This window comes from Penicillium malachiteum (assembly GCF_028827825.1).
Source record: "Penicillium malachiteum strain IBT 17515 chromosome Unknown utg000002l:1.0-8849297.0:1.0-8852440.0, whole genome shotgun sequence".
NCBI classification, from domain to species: domain Eukaryota; kingdom Fungi; phylum Ascomycota; class Eurotiomycetes; order Eurotiales; family Aspergillaceae; genus Penicillium; species Penicillium malachiteum.
In genome coordinates this window covers 6,909,282-6,936,467 of record NW_026643095.1, presented here as the reverse complement: position 1 = coordinate 6,936,467, position 27,186 = coordinate 6,909,282, and the positions used below count along the sequence as shown (strand labels likewise).

At 47.6% G+C, this 27,186-nt stretch overlaps 11 protein-coding genes across 11 annotated transcripts; 7 read left to right on the top strand and 4 right to left on the bottom strand.

The window, feature by feature from the left end:
* Positions 1-345: 345 nt before the first annotated feature.
* On the top strand, positions 346-3,818 carry nic96 (linker nucleoporin NIC96; the record flags this gene model as incomplete). Its single annotated transcript, XM_057088995.1, has 5 exons — positions 346-848; positions 894-1,536; positions 1,596-2,580; positions 2,666-3,411; positions 3,492-3,818. 5 exons carry the CDS (start codon positions 346-348, stop codon positions 3,816-3,818), a joined length of 3,204 nt encoding a protein of 1,067 aa, XP_056948824.1.
* Positions 3,819-4,303: 485 nt separating this feature from the next.
* Positions 4,304-6,196, top strand: N7483_005557 (RibD family protein; the record flags this gene model as incomplete). The annotated part of the gene is made up of 1 exon (XM_057088994.1): positions 4,304-6,196. The coding sequence occupies one exon, from the start codon at positions 4,304-4,306 to the stop codon at positions 6,194-6,196; it is 1,893 nt and encodes a 630-aa protein (XP_056948823.1).
* A 566-nt stretch (positions 6,197-6,762) lies between these two features.
* On the top strand, positions 6,763-8,597 carry N7483_005556 (Ran exchange factor Prp20/Pim1; the record flags this gene model as incomplete). Its single annotated transcript, XM_057088993.1, has 2 exons — positions 6,763-7,710; positions 7,773-8,597. The coding sequence occupies 2 exons, from the start codon at positions 6,763-6,765 to the stop codon at positions 8,595-8,597; spliced, it is 1,773 nt and encodes a 590-aa protein (XP_056948822.1).
* Positions 8,598-8,853: 256 nt separating this feature from the next.
* N7483_005555 (Chromosome segregation in meiosis protein 3) lies at positions 8,854-9,750 on the bottom strand (the record flags this gene model as incomplete). Its single annotated transcript, XM_057088992.1, has 3 exons — positions 8,854-9,357; positions 9,411-9,489; positions 9,545-9,750. The coding sequence occupies 3 exons, from the start codon at positions 9,748-9,750 to the stop codon at positions 8,854-8,856; spliced, it is 789 nt and encodes a 262-aa protein (XP_056948821.1).
* Positions 9,751-10,001: 251 nt separating this feature from the next.
* N7483_005554 (putative NADH-ubiquinone oxidoreductase 21 kDa subunit) lies at positions 10,002-10,796 on the top strand (the record flags this gene model as incomplete). Its single annotated transcript, XM_057088991.1, has 5 exons — positions 10,002-10,058; positions 10,110-10,126; positions 10,196-10,401; positions 10,455-10,657; positions 10,728-10,796. 5 exons carry the CDS (start codon positions 10,002-10,004, stop codon positions 10,794-10,796), a joined length of 552 nt encoding a protein of 183 aa, XP_056948820.1.
* Positions 10,797-11,016: 220 nt separating this feature from the next.
* Positions 11,017-11,842, bottom strand: N7483_005553 (nucleoside deaminase; the record flags this gene model as incomplete). The annotated part of the gene is made up of 5 exons (XM_057088990.1): positions 11,017-11,114; positions 11,168-11,265; positions 11,320-11,528; positions 11,652-11,690; positions 11,753-11,842. The coding sequence occupies 5 exons, from the start codon at positions 11,840-11,842 to the stop codon at positions 11,017-11,019; spliced, it is 534 nt and encodes a 177-aa protein (XP_056948819.1).
* A 453-nt stretch (positions 11,843-12,295) lies between these two features.
* atrA (protein kinase MEC1) lies at positions 12,296-21,166 on the top strand (the record flags this gene model as incomplete). Its single annotated transcript, XM_057088989.1, has 25 exons — positions 12,296-12,875; positions 12,931-13,595; positions 13,657-13,934; positions 13,991-14,182; positions 14,242-14,376; positions 14,443-14,595; positions 14,657-14,753; positions 14,841-15,320; positions 15,382-16,860; positions 16,926-17,466; positions 17,525-18,026; positions 18,095-18,404; positions 18,456-18,553; positions 18,756-18,917; positions 18,977-19,076; positions 19,133-19,327; positions 19,381-19,669; positions 19,735-19,932; positions 19,991-20,115; positions 20,178-20,269; positions 20,322-20,444; positions 20,511-20,598; positions 20,652-20,736; positions 20,800-20,918; positions 20,975-21,166. The coding sequence occupies 25 exons, from the start codon at positions 12,296-12,298 to the stop codon at positions 21,164-21,166; spliced, it is 7,278 nt and encodes a 2,425-aa protein (XP_056948818.1).
* A 243-nt stretch (positions 21,167-21,409) lies between these two features.
* On the bottom strand, positions 21,410-22,405 carry N7483_005551 (RNA-binding protein with serine-rich domain 1; the record flags this gene model as incomplete). The annotated part of the gene is made up of 3 exons (XM_057088988.1): positions 21,410-21,888; positions 21,948-22,053; positions 22,118-22,405. The coding sequence occupies 3 exons, from the start codon at positions 22,403-22,405 to the stop codon at positions 21,410-21,412; spliced, it is 873 nt and encodes a 290-aa protein (XP_056948817.1).
* A 611-nt stretch (positions 22,406-23,016) lies between these two features.
* On the bottom strand, positions 23,017-24,517 carry N7483_005550 (arylsulfotransferase family protein; the record flags this gene model as incomplete). The annotated part of the gene is made up of 4 exons (XM_057088987.1): positions 23,017-23,051; positions 23,129-23,669; positions 23,726-24,258; positions 24,322-24,517. 4 exons carry the CDS (start codon positions 24,515-24,517, stop codon positions 23,017-23,019), a joined length of 1,305 nt encoding a protein of 434 aa, XP_056948816.1.
* Positions 24,518-25,572: 1,055 nt separating this feature from the next.
* Positions 25,573-26,049, top strand: N7483_005549 (LysM peptidoglycan-binding domain-containing protein; the record flags this gene model as incomplete). Its single annotated transcript, XM_057088986.1, has 1 exon — positions 25,573-26,049. The coding sequence occupies one exon, from the start codon at positions 25,573-25,575 to the stop codon at positions 26,047-26,049; it is 477 nt and encodes a 158-aa protein (XP_056948815.1).
* Positions 26,050-26,377: 328 nt separating this feature from the next.
* Positions 26,378-27,172, top strand: N7483_005548 (uncharacterized protein; the record flags this gene model as incomplete). Its single annotated transcript, XM_057088985.1, has 1 exon — positions 26,378-27,172. The coding sequence occupies one exon, from the start codon at positions 26,378-26,380 to the stop codon at positions 27,170-27,172; it is 795 nt and encodes a 264-aa protein (XP_056948814.1).
* Between the last annotated feature and the right edge of the window lie 14 nt (positions 27,173-27,186).

Here is a 27,186-nt window from a genome sequence, read left to right as displayed (position 1 = left end):
TGTCAAGGTGAATAAAATCGACTGATGGAATCTGGAGATCACTTAAAGTCGGGAAAATGGATTGTCCGGGGTGCCGGGTAACTTTTGTTTGGGCGCGACAAGAGGAACTACCTCCTTCAGTGTTAGCGGGATTTGATGAATTGTTGCCATCAAATATCCTTTTTCTGTTTATTCAGCATTAAGCCTGCTGTAACATTGGTTTCTGAGGCCAAATTCAGTTTCAGCCTTTGAACCCACTCAGCGTACAAGCTGATCATCCTTGGGCGGCGCGATCTTGGCAGCTCTTTTTTGCTCACTCTTTCTTCCCTTCTCAACACAACATCAGCACTCAATCCTCTGTGCAGCATGAGTTCTTTATTCGGAGGTGGTGGCCTTGGTGCCACAACTACTCCACAGACCACAAGCGCATTTGGAAATACAACATCAGCTACTACCCAGCCGGCGCAAACTTCATCCTTGTTCGGCCAGCCAGCAGCCCAGCAATCAAATTCGTTTACTAGTACTCCTCAGACCTCGTCCTTGTTTGGCCAACCAGCAGCTCAGCAACAGCAGCAGCCCCTCCAGTCTTCGCTTCTAGGCCAACCCCAGCCACAGGCAAAGCCTCTCCAAGCTCAAGACCCAATGTCGACCCAGTCAACCAAGCCTGCCTTCTTCAACAGTCTTCTGGAGCGTGGCAAGAAGCGCCCACTGGCAGCCACCGTCCAGAATGGTAACTTTGAAGATGTTCCCAGTCTGCACCTGGGTCTGGATGATATTCGGAGAAAGGCTCGAGAGCTTGGAGGAGCCAAAGACTCCCCCCCAGAATGGCACGACCAGCAAAGCGTAAGCCTTCCACCAAAACCTCCTCAGTCCGACCAAGCACCCATAGCTAACTTTATGAACCTTTTTAATAGCCATTACCTTCTTGCATCATCTGGAATTTCGCCTGGCCGGACACTTCGAGACCTTCGTGCACTTGACCCGCAGGCGTCTCTGGCTACAGTGAGAGAAACAGACACCTTTGACCCGGACAACCAGCGATTCCTGAGAACCATTCAACAGCGTGGCCGACAGGTGATGATCGAGGAAAGCCTATTGCGGGCACAAAAGGATTTCGATGCGTTCTTGGAGGATAAAGTAGAAATGGATTGGGAAGAGCAGCGCCAGGCTATTTTCAACCATTTCGGCCTTTCGCAAAAAGACAACAATGGCGGAAGCATGAAGGCTACAGTACGGGGTGGTGCTTTTGGCCGTTCAGCGAGACAGTCGAAGCAAGCTGGCGGCGCTGCAGCATCTCGCCGAAGTGTCTTTGGTCGTTCAGGTCTCGATAAATCCGTCATTGGGACTCCTGGCAACGGTCTTAAAAGCCGCCAACTGTTTGAGGATCCAACTGAGCGCAATGAAGGACTTACTACATCGCCCGACCTCCGGTTCCTGCGAGAGAAGATGGGACACTATGCCGAGAAAGTTCAACAGCTAAACATGGCTCGACTCCACGAACAAACATATCCTGTTCTCCATCAGTTCTCTGATGTTGAACTGCACACTGGAGGAGATGTACGTATATCCCGAATTCTGTTTTGCTGCCGATTTACACAAGCTAACATTAGATTCAGGCTCCACGCCAATTGTTCGATGCTTATCAAGCATTGATCAAGATTGTCCACGAGAATCCAAACATCACCGGCGCATCCGATCCCGATGCAGTAAAAGAACGCCAGTTCTCAGAAGACTATTTGGACGAATCTAACAAGTCCCGCAGAGCCATCAATCTCAAGAAGCAAATTATTGAAGGCTCTAGACAATATCTTGAACAAACGTTCTATAATGAAGTGGAACATCTCATCACCAAAAACCCTCGTGAGGCTCAGCTGGGTGGTATACCCACCGTAACCAACAAAATCCGGGCCTACATCCGTCTGCGTGCTGCCAGGAAGGATCTGGCACCGGATGGAGTTGAATTGCAGCGTGTGAAAGATACTGATGAATACTGCTGGGCTCTGATCTTTTACCTTTTGCGATGCGGTTTCGTCACGGAGGCTGCTGAATACGTCAGCCAGGATTCTGGCTTCAGAACAATGGATCACAAGTTTGTGACATACATGACAACCTACGCCCAAAACCGACGCCTGCCACGAGACATGCAGCAAAGGATTAACGGAGAGTTCCAGCAGCGCGCGTGGAATAACCCTGACAGTGTGGACCCTTACAGGATGGCATGCTACAAGATTATTGGACGTTGCGATCTTTCCCAGCGCCGTCTGCAGGGCGTGAGCCAGAGCGTTGAAGACTGGATGTGGCTGCAGTTCAGTCTCGCCAGGGAAGATGATCGTGTCGAGGAAGTCGCAGGTGATGTTTTCGGCCTGGAGGATATCCAAACTGACATTACCGAGATTGGCCAGCAATTATTCGCCAAGGGTCAAGATGCTCCTGGCGGCTATGGAACCTTTTTCATCCTCCAAGTTCTGGGTGGCATGTTTGAACAGGCCGTCGCTTACCTGGCTACCTACGCACCTGTCACTGCCGTTCATTTCGCCATTTCTCTGGCTTACTACGGTCTTTTGCGAGTTTCTGACTTTTACGCTTCCGGAGAAGAGATTTGTAAGAATATCCCGCTTGCTCCCTTCATATTCTCATTCATTTATGTTGTTCTTGTTGCTAACCTATGGGCCTTGGGTCTTCGCAGTATCTTTCACTGTCAAGCAATATCCTCAAATCAACTTTGGATATCTCATTACTCAGTACACCCGAGAATTCCGTACCGGACATGTGGAAGCGGCCGTTGATTACTTCACATTGATTTGTCTTAATGCAGACCTACCGGGCGCCCTGGGTAAATCCCAGGCATCGGTTTGTCATGAGGCCCTGCGCGAGTTTATTCTTGAGACTCGTGATTTCGCCAAGTTACTGGGTGATATCCGCGCTGATGGAACGAGAATTAAGGGTATTATTGAGCAGCGGCTTGATTTGATCTTCTTGGCGGATCAGCAGGATTTCTTGAAGAACATCACTGTGCAAGCGGCAGGTGTGGCTGATGACAAGGGCCTGATCACCGATGCAGTCCTTCTTTATCACTTGGCCGAGAATTACGATCGTGTGGTTGGCATCATTAACCGTGCTCTATCAGAGTCTATCGCTGTGGAACTGGGTGGAATAATCCCGAAGCTGCAGCCTCTCCGTCCACGGGTCGCGCAAGGTCAAGAAGACCAGATGAGCGATCAGTCCGGTGCTGCCGCACCTGGAAGCAGTTTGAGCCTGACCACAGTTGACGACCCTGTTGTTCTAGGCAAGAACATGATATTCCTCTACAACTCTAACCCGATGTATTATGAGAAGATTCGCCCTATCAACCGCGATGCCTGCAGACTTTTGCTTTGCATGATGGAAGCCAAGATTGAAGTGGAGGCTGGCAGGTGGGCCCCAGCACTTGATGTAAGTTGTGACACATCAGCATATGTTATATCCATGCATTCCTCTGTATTACCCTGAGAAAAACTAATCATTATATACAGGCTATTGACAAGTTGGCCATTCTTCCTCTGCAAGCCCATGGCTCTATGCCGCAGATTCGAAGCTCGGCTCAAGCCTTCTCATCCCTTCCGGAGATCATCTCGCGTAATGTTGGCCCTGTGATTATGTGGTCTATTGCGTGCATTGATCATGAGCGACGCCGCCAGATTTCAGGTCCGTATGAGACGGAGATGCACCAGGGATTTGCAGAGCGCCTTCTTGGAATGGCCAAGGATCTCATGATCTTCTCTGGTATGGTGAAGTACAAGTTGCCGCCCAAGGTTTATGAGGCATTGGCTCGTGCAGGAGCCAACATTGGAGCTTTTTGAATGTGTGCTTGTATCTAAATGATCCTTCTCAATGGTCATGTATCCTTGATCGAATTTTAATCCAGTTCTAAATGTTCCAAGGTTGTCTTTGGTGTAGCTTAATGTGTAGCTTAATTTGTTCAAGTTGAAATGCTGACTGGAGATATCATCAGTGAGTGCTACATACTAGATTGGATTTTGATCTGTCAAAGTTAGCTGTGGACAAAAACCTAGGAATCTTTGAACCAGGCAGAGACTCGAAAATCAAAGGTCGTAGTGGAATATTCAAAAGTAGAGTGGAGGTTGTGATTGTGATGTATAAGGATCCGTAGATGGAAATGCCAAGCCTGCTAGAAATTGTTCGGCATCTTCAATACACCATCCGGCAAGTCCCACTACTTGTTGATGGAGCCATTCCAAACCTCTTGGATGTTCCATCAGCTCCACTGACTGGGATTCTTCTGACGTGTCCCTGCCCGTGCATTATCAACGGGTCCCAGTACAAAATGGCCCATGACCTCAACGAATCAGGCGTGGGCCCACAGGCCGTAACATCTGGAGAGGGATCAGCACCATCACAGATAAACGAAACGCGAACACGAGATGGACCAGAAAAGACAGATTCAAGAGATGGCCCAGTACCCAACTCTAGAGAAGATGCGATGGACGAAGATCCTCAAAATCCCGAAGATAATTCAACGCCTGTAAATCTGACTGGCGCATTGGAAAAACAAGCGCGGCGGGGCGAGGCAAATGATTCAAGTTATCCTCGACACGATAGTGCGCCCAATGACAACAGCAGATCAAAACCAACCCCTACAGTAGGAGAGTCTGCTAGCAGCTTGTTTGAGAACCCACCGAATTTATTACAAATCCGGAGGCTTCTGTTCGAGTGCAAGGATCCCATCGAGATCAGCCAGGCTGAATTTGAGACCTACTGGCCATTCATTGACAATGTCTGGGTCAAACAGAGATCCAATGCCAGCAAGGAGGGTCATTGCACTACAGATTACTACATGTGTCGACTACGACGCGCCACACATCGCCCATCAGAGACACGGCCGCCATTGCCCGAGGGCAAGCGTACTCGAAAGAAAAGGTCACGAGAAGGTGGCATATGTAACTTTCAGATCAAGGTTGTTCGGTTCGAAGGCGCCTATTCAGCTGTGAAGATTTTTAGAACCCCAGGAAGTGATACTGCTCACACCCACGATCTCGACTACAGTGATCGCGTGAAGCGTAACTCGGGAGTTATGGAGTTTGTGCGCAGGGAGGCTGTGAAAGGATATTTACCATCATCAATCTATGCCAAGTTTCAGGAAGAACCAGAACGGCTTCTTGAAGCTGGAGGTCGCTCCCTCTCCGTGACTGATGTACGCAACGTTGCTGCCAAATGGCGTATACAAAATCCGGAGGTTCAGCTCGTAGCTCATGAAGGCTATCAATATCACCAGGGACATGGGATTGTCAAGACGAATTCCGCGAATGGCACCGATCATGAATCACCACCGAAACCTACGCCTACAAAATCATCATCTCGCTTACCGCCAGATACACTATCCTTTCCCCAATTTCCCTTGGACTTTCTACAGCCATATCTACCCAATGTAGATAAGTACCACGCTGAAAAACGTACATATCCTCATGTGACCCTATCATATGCATCATCAATGGATTCAAAAATCTCTCTACGTGCCGGTATGCAAACCGTGCTTTCTGGTCCTGAGGCCAAGTTGATGACCCATTACCTTCGATCCCGTCATGATGCGATTCTCATCGGAGTTGGAACAGTTTTAGCTGATAATCCTGGGTTGAACTGCCGATTAGAAGGCGCTGGAGGCTTTGGTGGGCTAGGACGAATGTGGCAGCCACGTCCAGTGGTCATTGATCCCACAGGGCGATGGCCCATTCACCATGATGATCGGATACTTCGAACTGCAGTGGAAGGAAAAGGTAGAGCTCCATGGGTTGTTGTCTCACCGGGAGCTCCGCTCAACTCAGAACGGGTTGTACTGCTGAAGGGTTATGGTGGTGACTTTCTCCGGATCATTGAATATAACCAAGACTGGCGACTCCGGTGGGAAGCGATTCTTGGAGCCCTTGCTCAGGAGGGAATCAAGAGTGTTATGATTGAAGGTGGTGGGACAGTCCTCAGCGAGCTACTTAATCCCGAATATACCAACTTGGTTGACTCGATCATTGTGACGGTGGCCCCTACGTATCTGGGTCATGGAGGAGTCGGGGTCAGTCCTGAGTCAAAGCTGGATAATGAGGGTAATCCAAATGCAGCCCTAAACCCACGCGATGTTAAGTGGACTCCATTGGGGCAAAATGTTATCATGTGTGGTAAAATTCGGCCAGAAAATGGTGCCAGTGGTGTTGATATTGCGCCTCAATAATGAACCATACTTTTCGAGCTTGATCTCTATACCTGCTTAGAAAAGACAGCAAATTATTTCCATGAATGCAAAATACAAAGTTCGAATGATTATACAGTCAATTGATTCGTTGGAATGATATACCCCGTGAATACATCTCATCTTATCCTTTTAAGACCACACAGATGGGCGTAGTGGGAATATATGGCACCATTTACTATGTACTATGATGGAGGGGATTCCCAGCCACTGGACCTGGGAGGGTGTGTGTTGTTTACGTAACCTTCGAGTGAATATATAAGTGGTATGACATGAGGGTTATCATGTGTCCGTCTTTTATTACCTATTAGAGCGATGACATAGATAATTTTGGAAGTTAGTAGTGAATGTAAATTAGAGTGAATACAAACATTGAAGTGTGTAAGTGAAGGGCCGAGAATGCCGCATTATTTATGTGCCTTGCCGCTCTCATTTTCTCTCCAACTTTTTTTCTTTCCTCGTTTCCCCAACGCGTTTTCTACTCACCACTTTACTTTTCTTACCCAAAAAACCCCTTTTTATTTTCAATTCCACATTCTTTATCAAGCATGCCTCCCAAACGGGCTGCGGCTACTTCCGCCGTTGAAAAAATGGCTTCAAAGCCTGCGGCCAAGTCTGCTCCCAAGTCCGGCGCGAAGCCCGCCACAACAAAGACTGCGACCAAGGAGAAGTCCGCCACAAAGCCCCGCTCCAAGGGTGTGTCCAAGACCAAGTCTACCGAGACAAAGACTGCTGAGTCCATTGAAAAGAAGAAGAAAACCACCGAAACCAATTCCTCTGACACCAAGCGCGGACGCGGACGCCCCAAGAAGATGAGCACTGAGACTGCTACGAAGACTTCCGGCAAGAAAGCCACCACCGAGAAGACGCGCAAGACTAAGACTGCTGCTGCCCCCACTGCCCCCACTGCCTCGAAGAAGCGCAAGGCCGATGATGCCGAAGAGAAGCCCCGTGAGGCTAAGAAGCCTCGTGTCATCGCCAAACCGCGCGCTCCCAAGCCCAAGTCCGTCAAGGCCACGAAGCCCAAGGTTGTTATCAATGAGGCCCCCAAGACTCGCCTCAACGTTTACGTCTGCGGTGAAGGCAGCTCCGGTGAGCTTGGCCTTGGTACCGCGAAGAACGTCATTGATGTCAAGCGCCCCCGTCTGAATGCACTTTTGGCTGCCGACAAGGTCGGTGTCGTCCAGGTCGCCGTTGGCGGTATGCACTGTGTCGCATTGACCCACGACAACCAGATCTACACTTGGGGTGTCAACGACCAGGGCGCCCTGGGTCGCGAGACCAACTGGGACGGCGGATACAAGGACGTCGACGAGAACAGCGACTCCGACTCCGATGATGAGGACAGCGGCCTGAGCCCTAAGGAGGCTACTCCCACTGCTATTCCTGCCAATGCCTTCCCCGAAGGAACTGTTTTTGTTGAAGTTGCAGCTGCCGACAGCTCTAGCTTTGCTCTGACCGATGATGGTCTGGTCTATGGTTGGGGAACCTTTCGAGTATGCTGAACTTCACTATCCTATCTTACTTCGTTTAATCCTAACTTTATATTCTTTTTCAGAGCAATGATGGCATTCTAGGCTTCGATCCCGTGAACAAGGTGCAGAACACTCCCGTCCTGATCCCCGACCTTAAGAAGATCAAGCACCTGACCTGCGGTGCCAACCACGTCCTCGCCTTGAACGACAAGGGCAGCGTCTTTTCCTGGGGTTCCGGCCAGCAGAACCAGCTCGGCCGTCGCATTGTCGAGCGTAACAAGCTCAACGGTCTCCAGCCTCGCGAGTTCGGTCTCCCTAAGAACATCGTCTCCATCGGAAGTGGATCGTACCACTCCTTCGCCGTCCACACCTCCGGCAAGGTTTACGCATGGGGCCTGAACAGTTTCGGAGCTACTGCTATCCGCGAGGGCGCCGGTGACGACGAGGCCGCCATTGTTCACCCCGTGGTCGTTAAGTCTCTTTCCGACAAGGAGATCACCCAGGTCTGCGGTGGTTCCCACCACTCAATTGCTCGCACTGCCAGCGGCGAATGCCTCGTCTGGGGCCGCCTGGATGGATTCCAGAGTGGATTGAAGGTCGACTCACTCAGCGACAACGCCGTGATCAAGGATGAGCGTGGCCGCCCTCGCATTCTGATCGAGCCCACTACAGTCCCCGGCATCAATGCCAAGGTCGTTGCCGCTGCTTCTGACCACTCCCTTGCCATCGACACTGATGGTCGCGCCTGGTCCTGGGGCTTCTCTGCCACCTACCAGACTGGGCAGGGAACCCAGGACGACATCGAGGTTGCCACCATCATTGACAACACCGCTGTCCGTGGCAAGCAGCTGAACTGGGCCGGTGCCGGAGGCCAATTCTCCGTGTTCACCGACCCTGCCACTATCTAAGTCCGTTAAGGACTACGACCTCTTACCGTGCGGGCGTTTGTTTGGTTTCTGTTCATTTTTTAGCTGGTTTTCTTATTGTCTTTATTCTTACCTTCAAATCTATTCTTATCCCAAAAAATTTAATGAGCTCATCTTCCATAAGTGATAGGAACAAAAGCAATCAAGCCTTGAAGTAATATTCAAGATGTGAAGCAGTAGATTGGATATCGGATTAATTAATGTCATCGCTATCATAAAACAACACCGCCGTTTACATTTACATCCCCAACTCTCTCATCACTTCATACTCATCATCAAAGTCATCATCGTTGAGGTCCGGTGCTGCTGTCACTGGTTGTGGTACCTTGACAGTAGGTTCATCTTGCTCCCTCAAAAGATCCTCAAGTTCATCGTCATCGGGCTGGGGATGGCTAACCGAGACTTGAGCCGGTGGCCCAGAATCTGGCATGAAAAGGTCGTCATCTGCAGCACTTTGCCCTTGCGGTCTTGATGGCAAGGTTGTTGAATTATTTGTCGTGCCATTCGGATCTGTAAATGTTCTTGTAGGAAGATCCCCAAGCCTGGGAATCTCGTCCGATTCGGTAGATTTGTGAAAGACCTTTCGTTTCTCCTCCTCAACCCATTCTCGTCGCATAGTCTGAATACGTTTCGTATGTCCCAATTTCTCAATCATCGCCAGACCGTCTGCAAACTTCGCTCGAGGAAATAGATCGTCTAGCCATAGTTGGTAGAAATTCAATAGGCGGCCGGCATCCGATAACTAGATTCCAACGTTAGTCAAGTATACCACATTTGAAGAATATATTGACTTACCTCGTGTCCCTTGCCCTTGAATCGAAGCTTTGTCTTAGCTGTGCGTCGTAGTTTAGGGATTCCTGGTTGAGAGAGTAGTCTGTAGTAGCTGTTAGTTCTATAGGTACATCCTGAACAGGATACGCGTTCCCTACCGATTCTCATCCAATTTAGCTACTGGCTGTCGCTTTTTTGTAACTTTCACTTCCTCATCCAGTCCAAGGCCAAGCGAATCGGGATCCCCAGCTGGCTTCGTGGATGTGTTATTCTGATCCTGGAAGATATCTTCTAGACCGACGTCATAGTTGAATAGATCATCGAGATCGCCAGGGGGGGTATCTCTTGGTTCTTCGGTAGCCATCTTGAAGTAGAAGGGTTGATTCAATGGGGAGATAATTGCTGTGAACAATGGACAAGATTGATCTCCCGATAATCGATCTATTATCCAGTTAACGCGTTCTGGACGCGCCGAGTCAGCATTGATGTGATTGGTTTGCGGGAAAGGTGGCCGCCCGCATACGCTAATCCAAAACAGGTTAGTGTCATTACCTCCTCCAACTTCCGAACTTCAACTCTGCACAACGCTCTATCCCACCATATCAAACTATCGCCATGGCTTCTCCGACCACAGCCATTGTGCCCTCTAAGCGGGCCAGTACCGATTATCCCGTAAGTCTGCTCAATTGCTTCTCGTTGACCCGAACTAACCCGCTTTCATAGCTCATCGACTCCGACCCGTACAGTCCTACCCCGAACCCTTCTCTCCTTCCCCATGTTTATTGCTCGGATACTAATCTTTGATTCAGTCATCTGCGTCGTGTGTTTGGATATGCCCGCTCCTCTGATTATGCTATTGCGGGTGGTATGGCGACCATTTCCCCCATTGCTTTCTGGGTCATGGAACGAGTGAGCCCATCGCATGTTGGTCGGGGTGGTTTCTCCCCTGTTATGCGTCTTGCAACCGCCGTTGGTCTCATTGGTGGTCTCCACATCTTCTACCAGCGATCATGCCGTAAGTATACCAGTATATCTCAATATCAGCTAAGATGCTTACATACTTACCAGAACGCTTCTACGGCTTCACGGAAAACACTCGCGAGGTTGAGATGGATATGCGCGAGATGGTGGACAAGGTTAAGAAGGGCGAGTCCCTGTACGGCACCTCCAAGGTCTCAGATTACCTCCAGGGTGTTGCTGCCCGTAACTCTCGCTACTCCGAGCTGTTCATCCACGTTCTGCCGTGGTTCAACCTTGTCAACCACAACCAGGTTAGTTCCTTTGACCCTGATAGTTCCTGCGTGGTTGAAAGAAACTTTACTTATTTTTGTCTCAATATAGCACGGAGTCGACACTGCTAAGTACTACCAACAAGCGGAGCGGGAGTTGGAGGCTGAGCGAACTGCCTAAATTATGGCTATGATATCTGAAACTATTCGTTTCCCAAATCGGGATCTTGGGTTGCAAAATCTTTGTACACATATCCATTTTTCTTTTGTGTGTTTTTGAAAAGGCGCAATATTCAATTAACAGTTATAAACTCATACCACCATCCTGCACAATCCATGCCGCTGGGTCAAATTGGATTCTCGGCAAGATGAAACTTTTCTTATTGATCTAGTAATATTATTCAAAGTGAGGTATTGATATCTGGGGTCGAAGTTGAACTGCCTCCATTTTCAAACTTCGTGTTCAGCTCGCGATTCTTCTTTGGCCGAGGGTTTGGCGCTAGTAAATGGTCAGCGTGAGTTATCTGAGGAGTTTTTGCTCTATGCACTGACCTTTCTCATTCTCTTGTATGTAAAAACGGCGGAGTAGCATAATGGCCTCATTATGAAACAATCCTCCATACACTGGATATGCGGGGTCAATAGAGGGGCTAATCTAGATTAGCATGAGATCTCGATGATGAAGCTAGGAACGATCCACTTACTCGGAATGAAGTGACAGGACACCGCCAGTGCCTCCAAATCGGTCATTAGGACAACCGAAATATACACTGCGAATGCGATACTGCTTCAGAGCTGACGCACACATGACACACGGTTCAACGGTCACGTAGAGGTCTGTAGATTGAAGAATTGACTTGGGGTAGGTCTGTAGAACCTCTGCGATAGCAAGAAATTCGGCATGTCGAGTTCCCTGGGGATTGTAAGTGAATTATAACTATCAAGTGTTCTTTGGGGAAAGGTACCGACATTCATGGACCGATTGGTATCATTCATCCCATATCCCACAATTTGGTCATTATGCACGAGCACACACCCAACAGGTGTCTCCCCCCGACTCCAAGGCCTTCTCACCCTATAATTTGGATATTCAGCATCGGCATCTCACGTTACCAAGTTGCACTGTGGCGCACTTACCATCAGTAAGGCCTGTTGCATGAAGTAGGCATGTTTGGGATCCGCCGTCACTGCAGGCGAAACTTGAATCTCTGTAGTTGGAAAATCCATTTTTGTGGCTCAGATTTGTGTCGGGAATAAAGAGAAGAGAAATCTATCAAGTGGTGTGTTGAGTGAGAGTGAGAGATCAACTAAGTAAATTTTCTACGGGAACGTTCCTAAGTGGTAATGACTATGGAGCGTAGTGGCAGGACTAACGGAGTAGGCACTCCCAGTGGGCACCACACTCTACTAGTATAGACCCGATTCTTTTCCATTTACGGTAATGAAAGTCTTTAATCTGAGAACCTCAGGACTGGAGGGATCTTATAGTATTTTTTTAATATTCGTCAAATATCATTTATTCATCTGAACGTCGAAACTGGGAATCCCATGTGGGGAGTTGGTGCCTCAGGTACCAATTTCAATATCAACTCCGCGTGCCTTTCTTCATTCTCCAACGCGTGTCGCACACCTTCAGTACCCATTTTTCGCCTCGAAATCGACTAGTCATGTCTAAGGCAGATGGCGGCTAAGCAAAATAACCGCAGTCTTGTCTCTGAGAATGGGCAACGACCCATGGAGCCCGCTTCGTCTATCTTGGCGGCGCATTTCGCCCCTCTGGCTACTCAAGCACATGACGGACATCGCCTTTCGCGGGAGACTTTCTCCCAGCTTCGCCAAGAGATTCTAGGGGAACGACAAAGCCAAATGCGCGTAGATGAGGGCATCACTGACATCAACAAGCTCATCTGCATCGTTCTCAAGGCAGGTCTGGAAGCGAATCCCAGTAACAGCACCCCGGAAAATGATCTCCAGGACCAAAATTTGGATTGCCTCGATATTATTCAAGCGAGTATTGAGAAGGCTCCTCAGGCATTATGGGAAGTGTCAGATCCACTTATCCTGGGGGAGGATGTCCAAGCGCCCTTGTATGCCTGGTTGATCTTACGATTGATTAGGTTAATAAGCATTTGGACATCTCAAGCGATTCAAGAGAAAACTCACTTGATTTTGAGTACCATGATCAATTTTCAATCTAAACAAGCTCGCTCATCACCTTCGTGCTATGGGATTTCAGCTCTCCTTCGCGCTTGTACCTCGGGTTTGTCATACTTTTAAAAATTATCATCATGTCATACCCGCTAACATTGTATTAGACATATTGTTCGCGTTGGAGTCATTTCATAGTGTTGGTCTACTTCATCCTCGGAGTAGAGGCTTGTTCTTACCAACAATAGACGGGTCATTGGGAGTGGAGCTGGATAACCAAGCTCTTCCTCGTGGTCTGCTGAGGGAAACCATAGCCTTAGGGTCATTTTCCCAAGCAGTAATTCTCGCTTCTCTATTGTTAGATTCTTTCAGCTTACAAGCTGCAATTCCAGGCGATTTGAAGCGGCAAACTCTCGTTTCTCGCCTGAACCTTCCCTGGGCATTGAATGGATACAACCGCTTGCGCAAAACAGTCGTTACATGGTTACAGAAAACCGGATCTCACCCCACTGCAGAGGACGAACAAAATGTTCTCCATTTCATGAATTACGCATCTCGATTCTGCAAGTCTGACACAGCTGGGTCCGCCTTACGCTCGGATATGTGTCTGGCCTCTGCTTGGACTCAATGTCTAAGTGAGATGCTTCTGCTCAGTATTTCCAACCAATTACCTACCCTCCAGATAGGACTGAGCCTTTTTTTGGAGGAGACTCTTCAAGCGGCAAGTATTTCCGGGTCATTCGGATTGGAGATGCGGGAGTTCTTTCTACCTGCCCTTGAGGAAATCAAAGACAAGGCTGGTAACTGGATAGCAATGGAGGCGTGTTTGTTGGTAATTATGAGAATCCATTTCTTAATTCTACTCTCGGGTATATATACTAACTATTCACTAGGATTCAGTTCAATCATTGCAGTCTGCGCTGCTTTACACCCCGGAGCCTACTGAAGCTTCCTCTAGTGCCCCGCCGTCTGAAAATGGCGCCCCTGTTCAAAGGCCCGGAGTCTCTGGCGATGAAGAAGAAGATAGTGAAGATACACGGGCATCAAAACGTCTTTGTGTCTCTGCCGAGCCCGCAAACACAGGAATTTTGGCCATATCAATGGATCAACTAGCAGCTTTACTAGGTTGCGACAGCGGGGAGGAATTGGCGGGTTTAAGCGCTTCTCTGGAGTAAGTATTGGAGACATCTGCCCATAATGAATCATACTGACTCTTATCTCTCTCAGAAAATCATACGATGGGCTTACAGAGCCTCAAAGGTCCGACTTATTGGAAATCATGGGAAAGATCTCTTGTGCCATTACAGGTAGCCTCGAGCAGAGGCCATCTGATATTGTAGGTCGGAATACAACTCTCTGTCAAACCTGCGATTTCGAACAAGGTCCTCAAGAAAATGAACTCGAGAAGGACACCGTAAAGTTCCAGGAACTATGGACGATGTTCAATTTCATTCTTCCGAAACTCACAAGAACGCCAGGGCCGCGGATAGCGGCTATGGTCGCCCTGAGAAGGATTTTGATGCATTCGCCCTGTATGGACCAGCTACATCTCTCATCATCTGCGTCTGGGGAGTTCTGTCTTCACTCGCTTCGAAGTTCTATCCGAGAACTTCGTATTGCCACATGGTTTGATCTCCAATCCCAGGATCCTTCTTGCAAAATCTCTAACTATCTTTTAGTAATTCGGTCGTAGCGTTCGTGCGTTCCTCGTTGCAACCAGATATTCGAAGAGCGAACTTTGTCATTGTACTCGAATGGTTGAAGAACCTTTCGGAGAAAAACGACATGCCTCTTCATGAAGCATGTGTTCTAACATTGTGCTGCCTTGCAAAGTATGTTATGAGGTTCTTTATTGCTTGAGCCTCTAAGAGCTAATATATTATACGATTATAGGGTTTCAGATGAGGAAGAAAAGAACATCATTCTTCTGCGCTTGTTGGAATACCTTGGTCACCCGAATCCTTACATCTGTGCAGTAGCATACAATGAGGTAAGAGCTGGAATCTTTTGGTCTTCCTTCATATTATTATCAATTATCAAATCTTTTTTTGGAATAGAGAACTAATAGTTGAAACAGTTGTCCAAGCTTGCTCAGCAATTCACATTGACGCCTGCAGGCTTATTTCGGCCGTACTGGAGAACACTGTCGGTTGTGGTGGTTAAAAATCTCCAGTCTCGACCGTATATGGCTGAGCAGCTCTGCGAACTACTTGGAATGAAAGTTGACAGCTTTTTGCGTCTGACAGAAGTCCACGTGCTGCCCTATCTTGTTTTAACAAGAAAAAGAGACATCATCTGCCGGATTGGAGCAAGTCGTGATGAAGTGGAGTCACCTTTCGATGTATGCTCCGAGAAGAACAACCTCGCGGCTATTTTGGCATTTCTTTTAGCCCAAGAATCCAGCAATCCCGAGGGCATGATCATGTCTCTCTTGGCGGAGATAGACCCTGCCTTCAAGGGACGTACGCTTGCGGAATTGGTCAGAATCGAACCAATCTTGATTGCCTGTGATCTGTTGAAAAGTCTGGGCGAAGCCGGTGAGCAGAATAAAGAAAGAGTAAGTATATGCTCCTCCTATGTAATAGCACAATGTGTCTCAAACTGACCTGTGAAAATAGTTTTATCAAGGACTGTGTCGCTTGGCGTCCTTTGTGCCACGGAAGTTTGGGCACAGTGGCTCCTCAAGGAAATTAAACCATCTGATCCACTTCATTGAGGAGCATGTCCTTGGAATTATCACTCAATTCGCGAATGCAATCAATGACTTTCAAGTCAGGCAAACATTAGCCGAGAAGAGGCGGAATCTCAAAGCAATTGAAGAGATGATTGATATTGCCAACGGCCATGTCAGCAATGCATTGCCCCAAGTCTGCGCTTGTCTTCGATCTGCGCTTGAGATTGAGGAGCTATGTGATCAAGCCTTTTCGGCTTGGAAGACATTAATCAGCTCCCTCGCTGGCGATGACTTCGAGCCTCTTATCGACCAGACACTGGCAATCGTGATTCGCTACTGGCCGAAATTGACAGATAAAAGCAGAGAGCAAGCATATGAGCTTGTCGATCACATTTTGGCAACTCATCCAAATCTTCTGCGGGATATTTGCACTTCAATGCCATCATTAGCCTCTATTCCGGAGATGGCCCCATTCGAGGCCAAGATGAATGAACTGCGTGCGACGCAGGATGTTCGAAGCCGGTTGATGTCCTTGATTTACCGCTGCCAGAACGAAAACGCGACAGTTGTTGAGCAAGCATTAACCGAATTACTCCCTTTCCTCTCGCAGAATGAAGAATTTCTCCACCTATCTGCTCTTAGCGAGCAGCCTGACCCTGTGATTGCACAGCTTACAAGAGCATTATTGGACTGTTGCGTCAAGTTCAACACCAGTTCAGATCACATCACTTTAATGTCCGCACGATGTTTGGGCCTTGTTGGCTGTCTGGATCCTAACCGTGTCGAGACCATCAAGGAGAAGATGGACATTCTTGTATTGTCAAATTTCGATCGGATGGAGGAAACTGTGGAGTTTGTTCTCTTCTTTCTCCAGCATGTGCTAGTCGAGGCATTCTTGTCCGCCTCCAACACTAGAGCACAAGGGTTTTTGGCGTATGCTATGCAGGGTCTTCTTAAAATCTGTCATTTGCACACTACCATCACCCAGAACGCCCGTGATCTTCAAGGAGACGAAAAATATCAGCGGTGGATAGAGCTTCCAGAAGGCATCAGAAATACTCTCACACCGTTCCTGACGTCAACGTACACTGTTACTGTCGTTGCGACTAATCCCAAGGTGGAATATCCTTTGTTCTGCCCTGAAAAGACTCACAGTGAATGGCTTCGAACTCTGGTTCAAGACTTGCTCCAAGCAGGCAACGCCGACAATGCCAAGCTCATATTTGCTGTATGCAGTCGTGTGGTTAAGGGTCAAGATATTTCTATCTCCTCATTTCTGTTGCCATTTGCCGTTCTAAACCGTGTTGTTGGAGGAACAGTGCAGGAACAGCGGGACATTGAGCTTGAGTTCATGAAGGTCCTCTCGCATCCACTTCCTGATACGAACAACAATGCTCGTGAGACAATCATCTCTTGCAGCCAGGTAAGACATTCCTGGAAATGAAACCCACTATATGAGACTTGTCCATGATATTAACTTATTTACAGAGTGTTTTTGAAGTCCTAGACTATCTGTCTCGATGGTTACAAGGGAAGAAGAAACAGCTAAACGGTATGAACAATCAGTCTTATCAGTCAAGTCGCTCTCGTGGAGACGGCAATCGAGATGTACTCCATGAGAAGTATGCTTCTCAAATCAAATCAGTCGAAGCTCTCCTGTCCGCAATACCCCCTGAAATCATTTCGAAGCGCGCTGTTGAATGTAAATCATTCTCTCGAGCACTGTACCACTGGGAGCAGTACATTCGAAAATGCAACACGCAACCGGAACCTCTGGACAATGCCAGCTCTGAGCAGCTCTACCAAAGACTACAAGACATTTACAGCGAGATTGACGAGCCTGATGGAATAGAAGGCATCTCTAGCCATCTTTCTGGACTCAATGTCGACCAACAGGTTTTGGAACACCGAAAGGCTGGTAGATGCGCTACGGCACAAAGTTGGTATGAACTCCAGCTTGAAAAAGAGCCCGATAACTTCGAGGCTCAGTGGAACCTGGTCACCTGTCTCAAGGAATCTGGACAACAAGGTAAGTCACATTGAACGATGTCTTCCCTCACGGGATTAACTAAACTAACTGCCTCCAGATGCTATTCTAACCCGTTTCGAAACACTGAAGGAGAACGATGCTGCGACCTCCAGATTTCTTCCATTTGCAGTAGAGGCATCTTGGATCACAGGTCGATGGTCGAAACTGAAAGGTTATTTGGAATTGTGTGCAGAGCAAGGAACTGGCGATTTTAACGTAGGCATCGGCTCAGCCCTCCACAGTCTTCGTGAACGTCTCGAAAACAACGACTCCGAGGTCCAGCAAGATCCAGGGGCTTTCGCCAAAGTTATTGATGAGCTCAGGTTGAATGTCGCCAAGTCCTTGACGGCGAACTCTATTGCCTCGTTACAGTCGTGTCATGACGATATGCTCCGGTTGCATGCTTTGGCGGATGTGGAAGCTATAGCTAATGCAGGAGCTGGAAACCCTTCCTATCCGGATTTGCCGGCTGCTCTCAAACGACGATTGGATGTTTTAGGAGGGTACATTGCTGACAAACAGTACCTCTTGGGTATAAGACGAGCGGCCATGGAATTAGCGTGAGTTGAAGAAAAGGAAATGTTATGCGTTTCTGTGTATGAGCTAACTTTCTTTTTTCATCTCTCAGAGGCGGATTCGGTGATTCTGATATCTCTGCTGCATGGCTTACCAGTGCACATCTCTCACGGAAGGGCAAATTCACTAGTCAAGCATATCACTCGATGCTCAATGCAGCAAGACTCAAAGATCGTTCAGCTGCCATCGAACATGCAAAACTTCTTTGGCAAGATGGACATCATCGGAAAGCGATTCAGACTCTGGAAGGCGCCATATCCGTCAATGAAGCCACTCCGGCAGCATCCAACCCAGCTGAATCCGATATCATCTCATTTGTTTCTTCAAGTCGTGGGCAAAAGCAAAACGACGTCCCAGCCAGGGTATGTGCTATTCCATATATTAGCACTCAGTTCAATGCTAAACTTCACTAGGCTCATCTCCTGCTGGCGAAATGGACCGATCGAGCTGGTCAAACCCACTCCCAGGCGATTGTACAACGCTATCGTGAAGCCATCAAGTTGTATCCGAGGTGAGTACACACCAACCCGTTTCCCTTGAGTTGAACTAATCATGCTATGTAAAGGTGGGAAAAAGCCCATTATTACCTGGGAAAACATTACAACAAGATCCTCGACTCTGAAAAGGCCAAGCCTATGGGGAAGGAGGCCCAGATATAGTAAGACTTACTTGCTTTGGACTAATATTGTTATCGAGGCTGACAACTGTCTTAGTTTGAGCGGCGAAGCTACTAAGTTGGTGATTGACAACTACCTGCGCTCTTTAACCTATGGAAGCAAATATGTCTTCCAGACGCTTCCGAAGCTGTTGACCCTTTGGTTAGAACATGCTTCTATTGTTGACCAGCCGATTGATCCGAAGCGAGGAGATAACGAGTAAGAAATTTGTTATCATCAAGAATATCACCTACTCAAACTAATTCAACATCATCTAGGGACTTCCAAAGACATACAAAAGCGCAGCGACAGAAGAGCTTGGATGAGATGCATGCCCAGTTGAAGAAATACATCGCGTCTCGTCTCCAACCTGCCTTGGTAAGCCGGACCATATGATATTACCATGAAGAAAGAAGATTACTAAATAGCCATAGTTGTTTACTATTCTGCCTCAAGTCATGGCCCGAATTTGCCATCCAAACAACACAGTCTACGAGCTGCTGGCCAGAATTGTGGCCAAGGCTGTTCACTTCTTCCCACAGCAAGGACTTTGGACTGTTCTGGCTGTCGTCAAATCCTCAAATAAAGATCGAGCCGCGAAGGGCTACAACTGTCTTCAGAAAATAACGGTAAATGGCATCTCTTATCACGGGGTAAATCGGAGCTAAATTCATATATCCAGGATTTCACTACGAAGCACAAGACAGACATCCCGTCAGCTGACATTCGCCGAATGATCAATACGGGTCAAAAGTTCTCGGAGGAATTGCTCCAGCTATGTAATGCTCGAGTTGAGGATCGAGTCTCGAAAGTTAACCTCGCTCGCGGTCTTGGGTTTAATCACAAGGTTGCACCATGTCGACTTGTTGTACCCTTCCAGGCTATGTTGATTCCTAGCCTCCCCACGAGTCACGATGCAGAATACTTGAAAGGATTCAGAGCTTTCCCAAGAGACCCAACGACTATTGAAAGTAGGTTTTATCTTCTGATTGTTCTCTTTTATTTTGTGCATCAAATCACTAACCTTCTTTTCTAGCCGTTCTCGACGAAGCTCAAATTTTGAACTCGCTTCAAAAGCCACGCAAGATCAGCATTCGTGGCTCCGATGGCAAGATCTACAACGCACTTTGCAAGCCCAAGGATGATCTGCGGAAGGATCAACGTCTCATGGAGTTCAACAACATGATCAATCGATTTTTGAAGCGGGATGTTGAAGCCAGTAAACGACGGATTTGTAAGTACATGAGGAAGAGATGTGCACTTCGAACTTCACGACTGACTTGAGGAAATAGACATCAAAACCTATGCAGTGACGCCATTGAATGAAGAGTGCGGTTTAATCGAGTGGGTGGACAACCTACGCACCCTGAGAGAGATTGTGATCAAGCTTCTCCGTGAAAGAGGCATTTCACCAAATGTGAGCTTGTGATTCATGCCATGAGGAAATGATGATGACCGTAGCTGACAATTTGCAACCAGTACACCGACATCAAGCATTATCTCAACGAGATCTGTGCAGAAAAAGCGGGACTCTCCAAGCTATCCCTCTTTACCACCAAGATCTTGGCCAAGTTCGATCCTCCTGCATCCAACGTTAAGTGATATACTCTAACAATAATATAGACTTCCTCCTGTGCTACATGAGTGGTTTGTTGAGATGTTCCCAGAGACCGAGGCATGGTTCACGGCTAGGATGCGATACACCCGGTCTGCAGCGGTGATGTCTATGGTTGGATATGTTCTTGGGTATGTCTATATTGAAGAAATCCTCGGTTCTTCAATCAACCTGTATACTGACATTCTTTTGCACAGCCTTGGTGATCGACACGGGGAAAACCTGTCATTTGAAGAAGGAACCGGAGGAATTCTGCACGTTGATTTCAACTGTCTCTTCGACAAAGTAAGCTCTAGAATGATTATTTCTGTATGTCCAGAATGCTAACTCAAGGCTAGGGTCAAACGTTCGAGAAACCAGAGGTGGTTCCATTCCGACTGACACATAATATGATTGACGCCTTTGGTGCTTATGGTTACAACGGTACATTGGAATGGCACAAAATAATCACTATCAACCGGTACTAATAAAAATCATCTCCTTTAGGACCTTTCCGGCGCACTTGCGAAATCACTCTCAGTCTCTTGCGGCAAAACGAGGACGCTTTGATGACGATCCTAGAGACTTTCTTGCATGACCCCACAACAGACTTCATCGGCAAAAGAGTAAGCCTGTCCATCCCGAAATTGATGGTAGATTACTAACTATTTACTTCTTGAAGCGTCGCAATCATACAAACGTTCCTGATACTCCCGCCGGTGTCCTCGAGGATGTCCGTAACAAACTTCGCGGATTCATGTCTAAACAGCCGATCGCCCTCTCCGTCGATGGGCAAGTTGATGAATTGATTATGCAGGCAACCGACAAAAAGAATCTGGCCGCGATGTATATCGGATGGTGTGCTTTCTTCTAAGCTATTTACGAGTTCTACTGACGATGGGGCGGCGTTCTGCTTTCATATGTGTGGAGGCATTACACAAGGTTACAAGGTTGATTTAGTGTTTTTGATAGTTACTCGTGGATTTAGCGATGGGCGCAATAGATATGTTTGATAATAGTTCATTGATTTTTTGAGGTCTTTGCAATCCGCAATCACGGAGGCAATCAAACTTGATCATACACTCTTCCAACTGCTTCACATACCCTGAAAAGTCACTCAGCGCCGATTGCGGCTACGGCTAGGACTGCGACTTCTGTTTGGGCTCCGGCTCCGCTCACTGCGACTGCTGTAACTACTGTAGCTAGGGCTTCGTCGTCGGCGCTGTCGTGGGCTTTCATCTCGGGTACTTCCTCTTCTTGGTGGAGACTGTTGACGAGAATATGAGCGAGATCGAATGGGGGATCTCGATCGTGATCGCGATTGAGGTCGGTATGTATCATGTCTCTCGGCAGGTCGAGCACCACGACCATGTCTTCTCGGAGGGGAGTTTGCAAAAGAGCCTTTGCCAAACCTGCCACGTCCGTTTCCTCTATTCGCTGCAGGAGGGGGTGATCGTGAAAACGCGCGTCGGGGAAGAATAATTGAAACGTTCAGAACTGCCCCGTCCAGCTGGGCTTCGTGCATGTGAGCGATCGCTGCTTCGGCGTCGGCGGGGTCGTAATAGATGATGTAGGCAGTACCACGGTTGGTCATAACTAATTTCAGAAGTCAGGAGGGAGGCGCATATTTATGAACTGACGTATGGAGAACTTACAAGCTCGATTCATGGGGAGTTCGAGGTGCTCGATATCACCAAAGCTGCCGAATATCTCTCGAAGGTGGGCTTCCGTTACGTTTTTTGTCAATTTCTCCACAACAATCTGCTCCTTCTGTTAGCAATCTTGATTGCAAATGCACCAATTTGAGCTGGCTTCTGTGACACACTGACCTTTGCGCTTCTGGGAGGGCTGGGTGAGCGACTGGGTGAACGACTGTAACCCGGGCTTCGGCTTCGATAGCGTCGGCCACCTTTGCTACGACCGCGGGATGAAGATCGAGAACGGCTTCTTGACTGGTGATCATGGCGATCTGCATGATCAGGGGATGGACTGCGAGAGTAGTCATGAGGTTGTGAGTCTTGACGAGATCTGGAGCGCAAGGAACGCGACGGAGCTTGATCTTGATCGGGGTTTGAAGGGATGGGCGACCGTCCGCGGGGGAACGCAACGACATGATGAATTCGATGTTCTGATTTCAGCGATTGACAATCGAGCTAAACTTGAAGTGAACAAGAACCCGTAACTTAGAAGTAAAAGATGATCAAACGATCCAAAGGTTAGAAAGAGATAGCAGTATGATGTGAATCAAACCAATCAAATGGAACAAATCGAGCAAATGGTGCAAATGGTGCAAACATATTCATACTAACCGGACTAGGCAATGACCTCTATACTATTTTCGGACTAGTGCTCACTAATAGTCACTAATAACTATATTAGACCTGCACTCTTATTCATCGCCTGTCTTGGTACCCCAGGAGAGCCTACAGCTTGATTCCATAGGGCTACCAATTGCCTATATCCAACCTTGAAACAATATAACAGCTAACCTTCCCTTCCAGATACCCCTCCAGCTAACCCTGTAGATAACCCTATAGGTAACCCTGTAGGCCGTAGGTACCTACATACAAAGAGGGGTCGGTCATCAGTCACCTGTACTGTGTACATACTACTAACTGAGTACTTAAGTATGTGAACACACCTGGACAACTGTATAATTCAAATGTTTATTAAAATCACATTTCCATAACTGCGGATTTCCTGATAACCCCGGATTGAGCATTTTCAACTGCGCCCACCTGGAATAGATTGTGTCCTCGCTTCTCAGGAATAACAAGTTCTGTTTCAAAGCCTTGCTTCTGGACAATTCCAACTGCTGTCATCGAGTTCTTCTTACTTCCTGTGTATACCACGTAGTATTTGACATCGGTTGCCCCATTCCAACTGACGTAGCCTCGGATCGCTGATGAGCCGCACTCAGTGCCATGCAACCCAGAAGATGTATGGCTACTATGGTCAGATTTCGTTATTTTAAGATCCGGTTTGCTGGAGGGGGTAGCCCTCCAAGAAGTCTTGTAGGTTCGATAACTAGCAGCGCCGCTCTCAAAATTATATCTTGCTGACCAACGAACATCGTCACCTTGTGGGATGTGTGGGCCAAACTCTTTCATCACAGGTTGGATTCCATAGCCAAGGAAATGATTACCATTTGAGAGGATATCATAAGATCCCATGGCCAGAGATACAACCGGAAACAGTGGGTCTGAAAGGTTCTTGAGTAGCTGAGGTGGGTGGTCGGGAGTTGGGGGAACCGTCAAGAGGAGTTCGAGACCAACTGATGCATTTGCTGTGGTTGGGTTTTCGTCGTTGTTTGCAAAGTATCTAAGCTGAAGTTGGGTATCGGACGTGCGTTCGAGTCGAGCAAAGTGTTCCCAAGACTAAGAACCCCAATGGTTAGTTCACCTTCAGCGATCAAGATTATGGGGGAACTTACAAATCGACCCCCTTCAGGCAGGCTCCCAAAGTCACCTCCCGTCTCTCTATCAACTTGCCAAAGAATATTCCCGTCTTTGTCAACTAGGTACGTCTTCCAGGTACTCCGGCTATTGATGAGATAATTCCCCTCGAAGGGCCGGACGGAGTTTGTGTGGAAAAAGTCGAATGGATTGCTGGTGTTTTTTCCTGCACCATCTAGCGGGAGTCTTGAGTCTGTTATTGGCACATGGGCGAGGGGACTCCAAGAGAAAAGGATCTCTGAAGTGTGGATATCGACCTCAAACACGAGAGGATCAAGAACCCACCCATCTTCTGGGCCACCAATATCTCGCAGGTCTGCCTTAGTTGTGTTGTAGGCTGTGACGATGATTGTATTGTCTTTGGTGATAAAAGATTCATGGACATCAGCTTGGCAGGGTACATCTGTTCCAGGAGGGAGAGTCAAGTTGAAATTTGGACAGATAATCCCAGTTTGGTCGTATGAAGAATTGTAGATTACAATATGACGTAACCGTGGGATGCGGAAGTAGACTCTGCAGCACCACCGCGACCAGCCCAATAAGTGATCACTGGTTCACCGTACAAGGTTTGCACACGGAAGTCGAGGCATCTGGGTAACAGGCCCTGACCAGACGAGGTCACCGGTGTCGGTCATAATAAAAGGAGCTTTATCAGGGATGTATGATTCGGCGTCAATGCCAATCTGAGGAGCAAAAAAGATAAGACCCGGCGCAAGCTGCTCGCCGGTGAAATTGATCTCCAAATATGGTGGCTGTGCATTAGACGACATATATTCCTGCCACGGCCAGATAGAGGATGAATTTTGGGCAACAGTGACAGATATCTGGGAACAAAGTCTCGGAAGTTCCTGCGTCAATGGCATTGAATTGACTCCAGGGATACTCAAAAGCCATCATGTTGTTATCAGCCCATACTTCAGATGATCAAGGATCCTCATAGCGGCTAACAGGGCAGGTGGAGTACGTGCCGACTCGGAGTCTTCACTTTTGTTTTCCTCGGCAGATATACTGGCAGATATACTTCCAAGGAATATCCGACCCCACGTTTTCCCCAGTTTTTCAAGGTTCCCCGCGCGTGATAAACTTTCAAGGAATATTCGGACCCCTGCCCACGGGTGGAGGTTGTTATGTATGTGCACATTTCCGTGTACATTAACCAATATGCAGTTTCATTAATCTCAAAGAAAGAACTCGGAGCTTTCCGTGTATGTTCGGGTGTTAATATGGGAGGTCGGCTACTAGTACCGTGACGTGCCTCCGTGACCAACATAGTAGCCCTGCTGGAGGGCTTCGGCCATAGCGTGTACTATGATTCGTCTTGGAAATACCAACAAACATTGGCGCCAGCGCTCTTTGATTGTTATTGAAATAGATGATACTCCAGGACTGTCACAGAAGCAGCCACTTGCCGAACTAGGAATGTTTTAACTTGATCATTTCCCAAAGATTATAAAGATCAACTTGAACTGATCTTTGCAATATCGATTTTCGTCTGTGCCGCCTTGACAGCTCTTTGTCCGTTCCATATCTCCAGTGGTCCTCTGTGTCGAGTTTCATTATCTATCCGTTACCCTTTGACGTTCCGTATATGGATCCGTTATTCCCTAAACAGAGAATACTTTCAGCGAGATATTATCCCCAAAAACTTCTTTCTCTGCATGATCCAATCATTCTCAAGAGTCCAGCTCCATTGAGCCTCCATTGATAATGAAGACTAATGAAGACTAACTAGGATAGCCTGTGGCAATATCGGGGTTCCTATTTAAGATGTTAATGCTCCGGCTCGCCTCTCTCCTTACCCTGAGCTCGTTTATTTTGCCCAAAAATGAAGTTGATCAGTTTATTGATCTCCGCTGGAGTCTTTTCGGGCGCTGTTCTAGCAGGTTCGCAGGGAACGTCAACCTCTAAATCATATACCAGTACCACAACCTATACCAACACTGCATCCACTACACTTCATGCAAGCAGTGATGGGGTTTGCTACATTTATACATTCCAGGGTGACGATACTTGTCAGAAAGTTGCGACCGCATATGGAATTACCGTGGCAGAGATCGAGAAATACAATACCGATGACTGGATGTGGCCGGGATGCTCTGGCATCCAGCAAGGATATTTCCTCTGCCTGAGTTCAGGAGAGCCTCCAATGCCAGTTGCTCTTCCTGAAGCAACCTGTGGGCCCCAAGTGCCAGGTACTGCTCGACCAGGAAATTACTCGGATTTGTCTTCATTGAATCCATGCAAGAATGACGAATGTGTCTGTACCCTCATTCCTTCTATGTCTCTCCTTGGACCAAGCTGATAAAGGATATTTAACAGTGTATTCTGGGAGGCTACTGTGCGACAGATGTGGATAATTGTATATCTAGTGAATGTATCTCGAACTGCGAGAGTTCATCAGGGAGTACTACTAGCACTACTACTAAGTCTAGTATTACTAGCAGTACGGAGAGGAAAACTTCTGAGGCTCAAACCACGAGCAAAGGTCAGTCTACCCATGAAGCCCAGTCTACACAGAAAGGGCAATCAACTTATGAAGTCCAGCCTAAAACTAAATCCCCATCTACACAAAAAAAACAGATTCGACGAGCAAAGATCAATCCACCCAGTCAGCTCACGCAGTAGAATCCATGACCACCAAACCCACATCCACAGAAAAGAAAAAAACAACATCTAAAACCACCACTATAAAGGAATCTGATCCTACAAGCAAAGCCCAATTTACCTATGAAACGAAGTCTACTTCAAGTTACAACGCAGAATCCACGACAACCAAAACCACAACTACACAGAAAGCAGAAACTACAAGTGAATCCACAAGTGAATCCACGTCTACACACAAGACTGAATCCACAAGTGAAACCAAATCTCAATCAACATCCAAAGAGCCTTCAAAAGCATCTGCAACGACAACAACTACAAGCCATACCAAGACCTCAGACGACTCTGTAACCGCTCACAAAACCACGTCCACAACCAAACCCCTGACAACACTGATAACCGAGTCCATAACAAGCGTCGGACTGTCGACCTTAACAAATACAGCCACATGGGCAATAAGTATCTACCAAGACTGGAATTGTAGAGGAGAGTACGGTCGCTTCGTGCTTCACGGCAACGTGTTAGCAAATTCGAAATGCCTTGTCCTGCATGGTGGCCTCAGCGAGGTAATCTCAGGAACTGATGCATCCTGCGAATATTATGCGGATCCTGACGCGGCCGCAGAGGTCTGCGACTTAGGTACAGAATGGGGAGTTGCATCGTGGGAGTTAGAAGGAGCTGATTGTGATGTATATTCATCAACCTGTGTATCAGGTGCTGATGTTGTTCCGTTGACGACGCCCACTACCACCTGTAGTGACCTAACATGGGGTGATCCTCACCTTTGGATGACATGGGGTGCGTTCCAATGCACCTTAAATTGAAATTAATTAGTGCG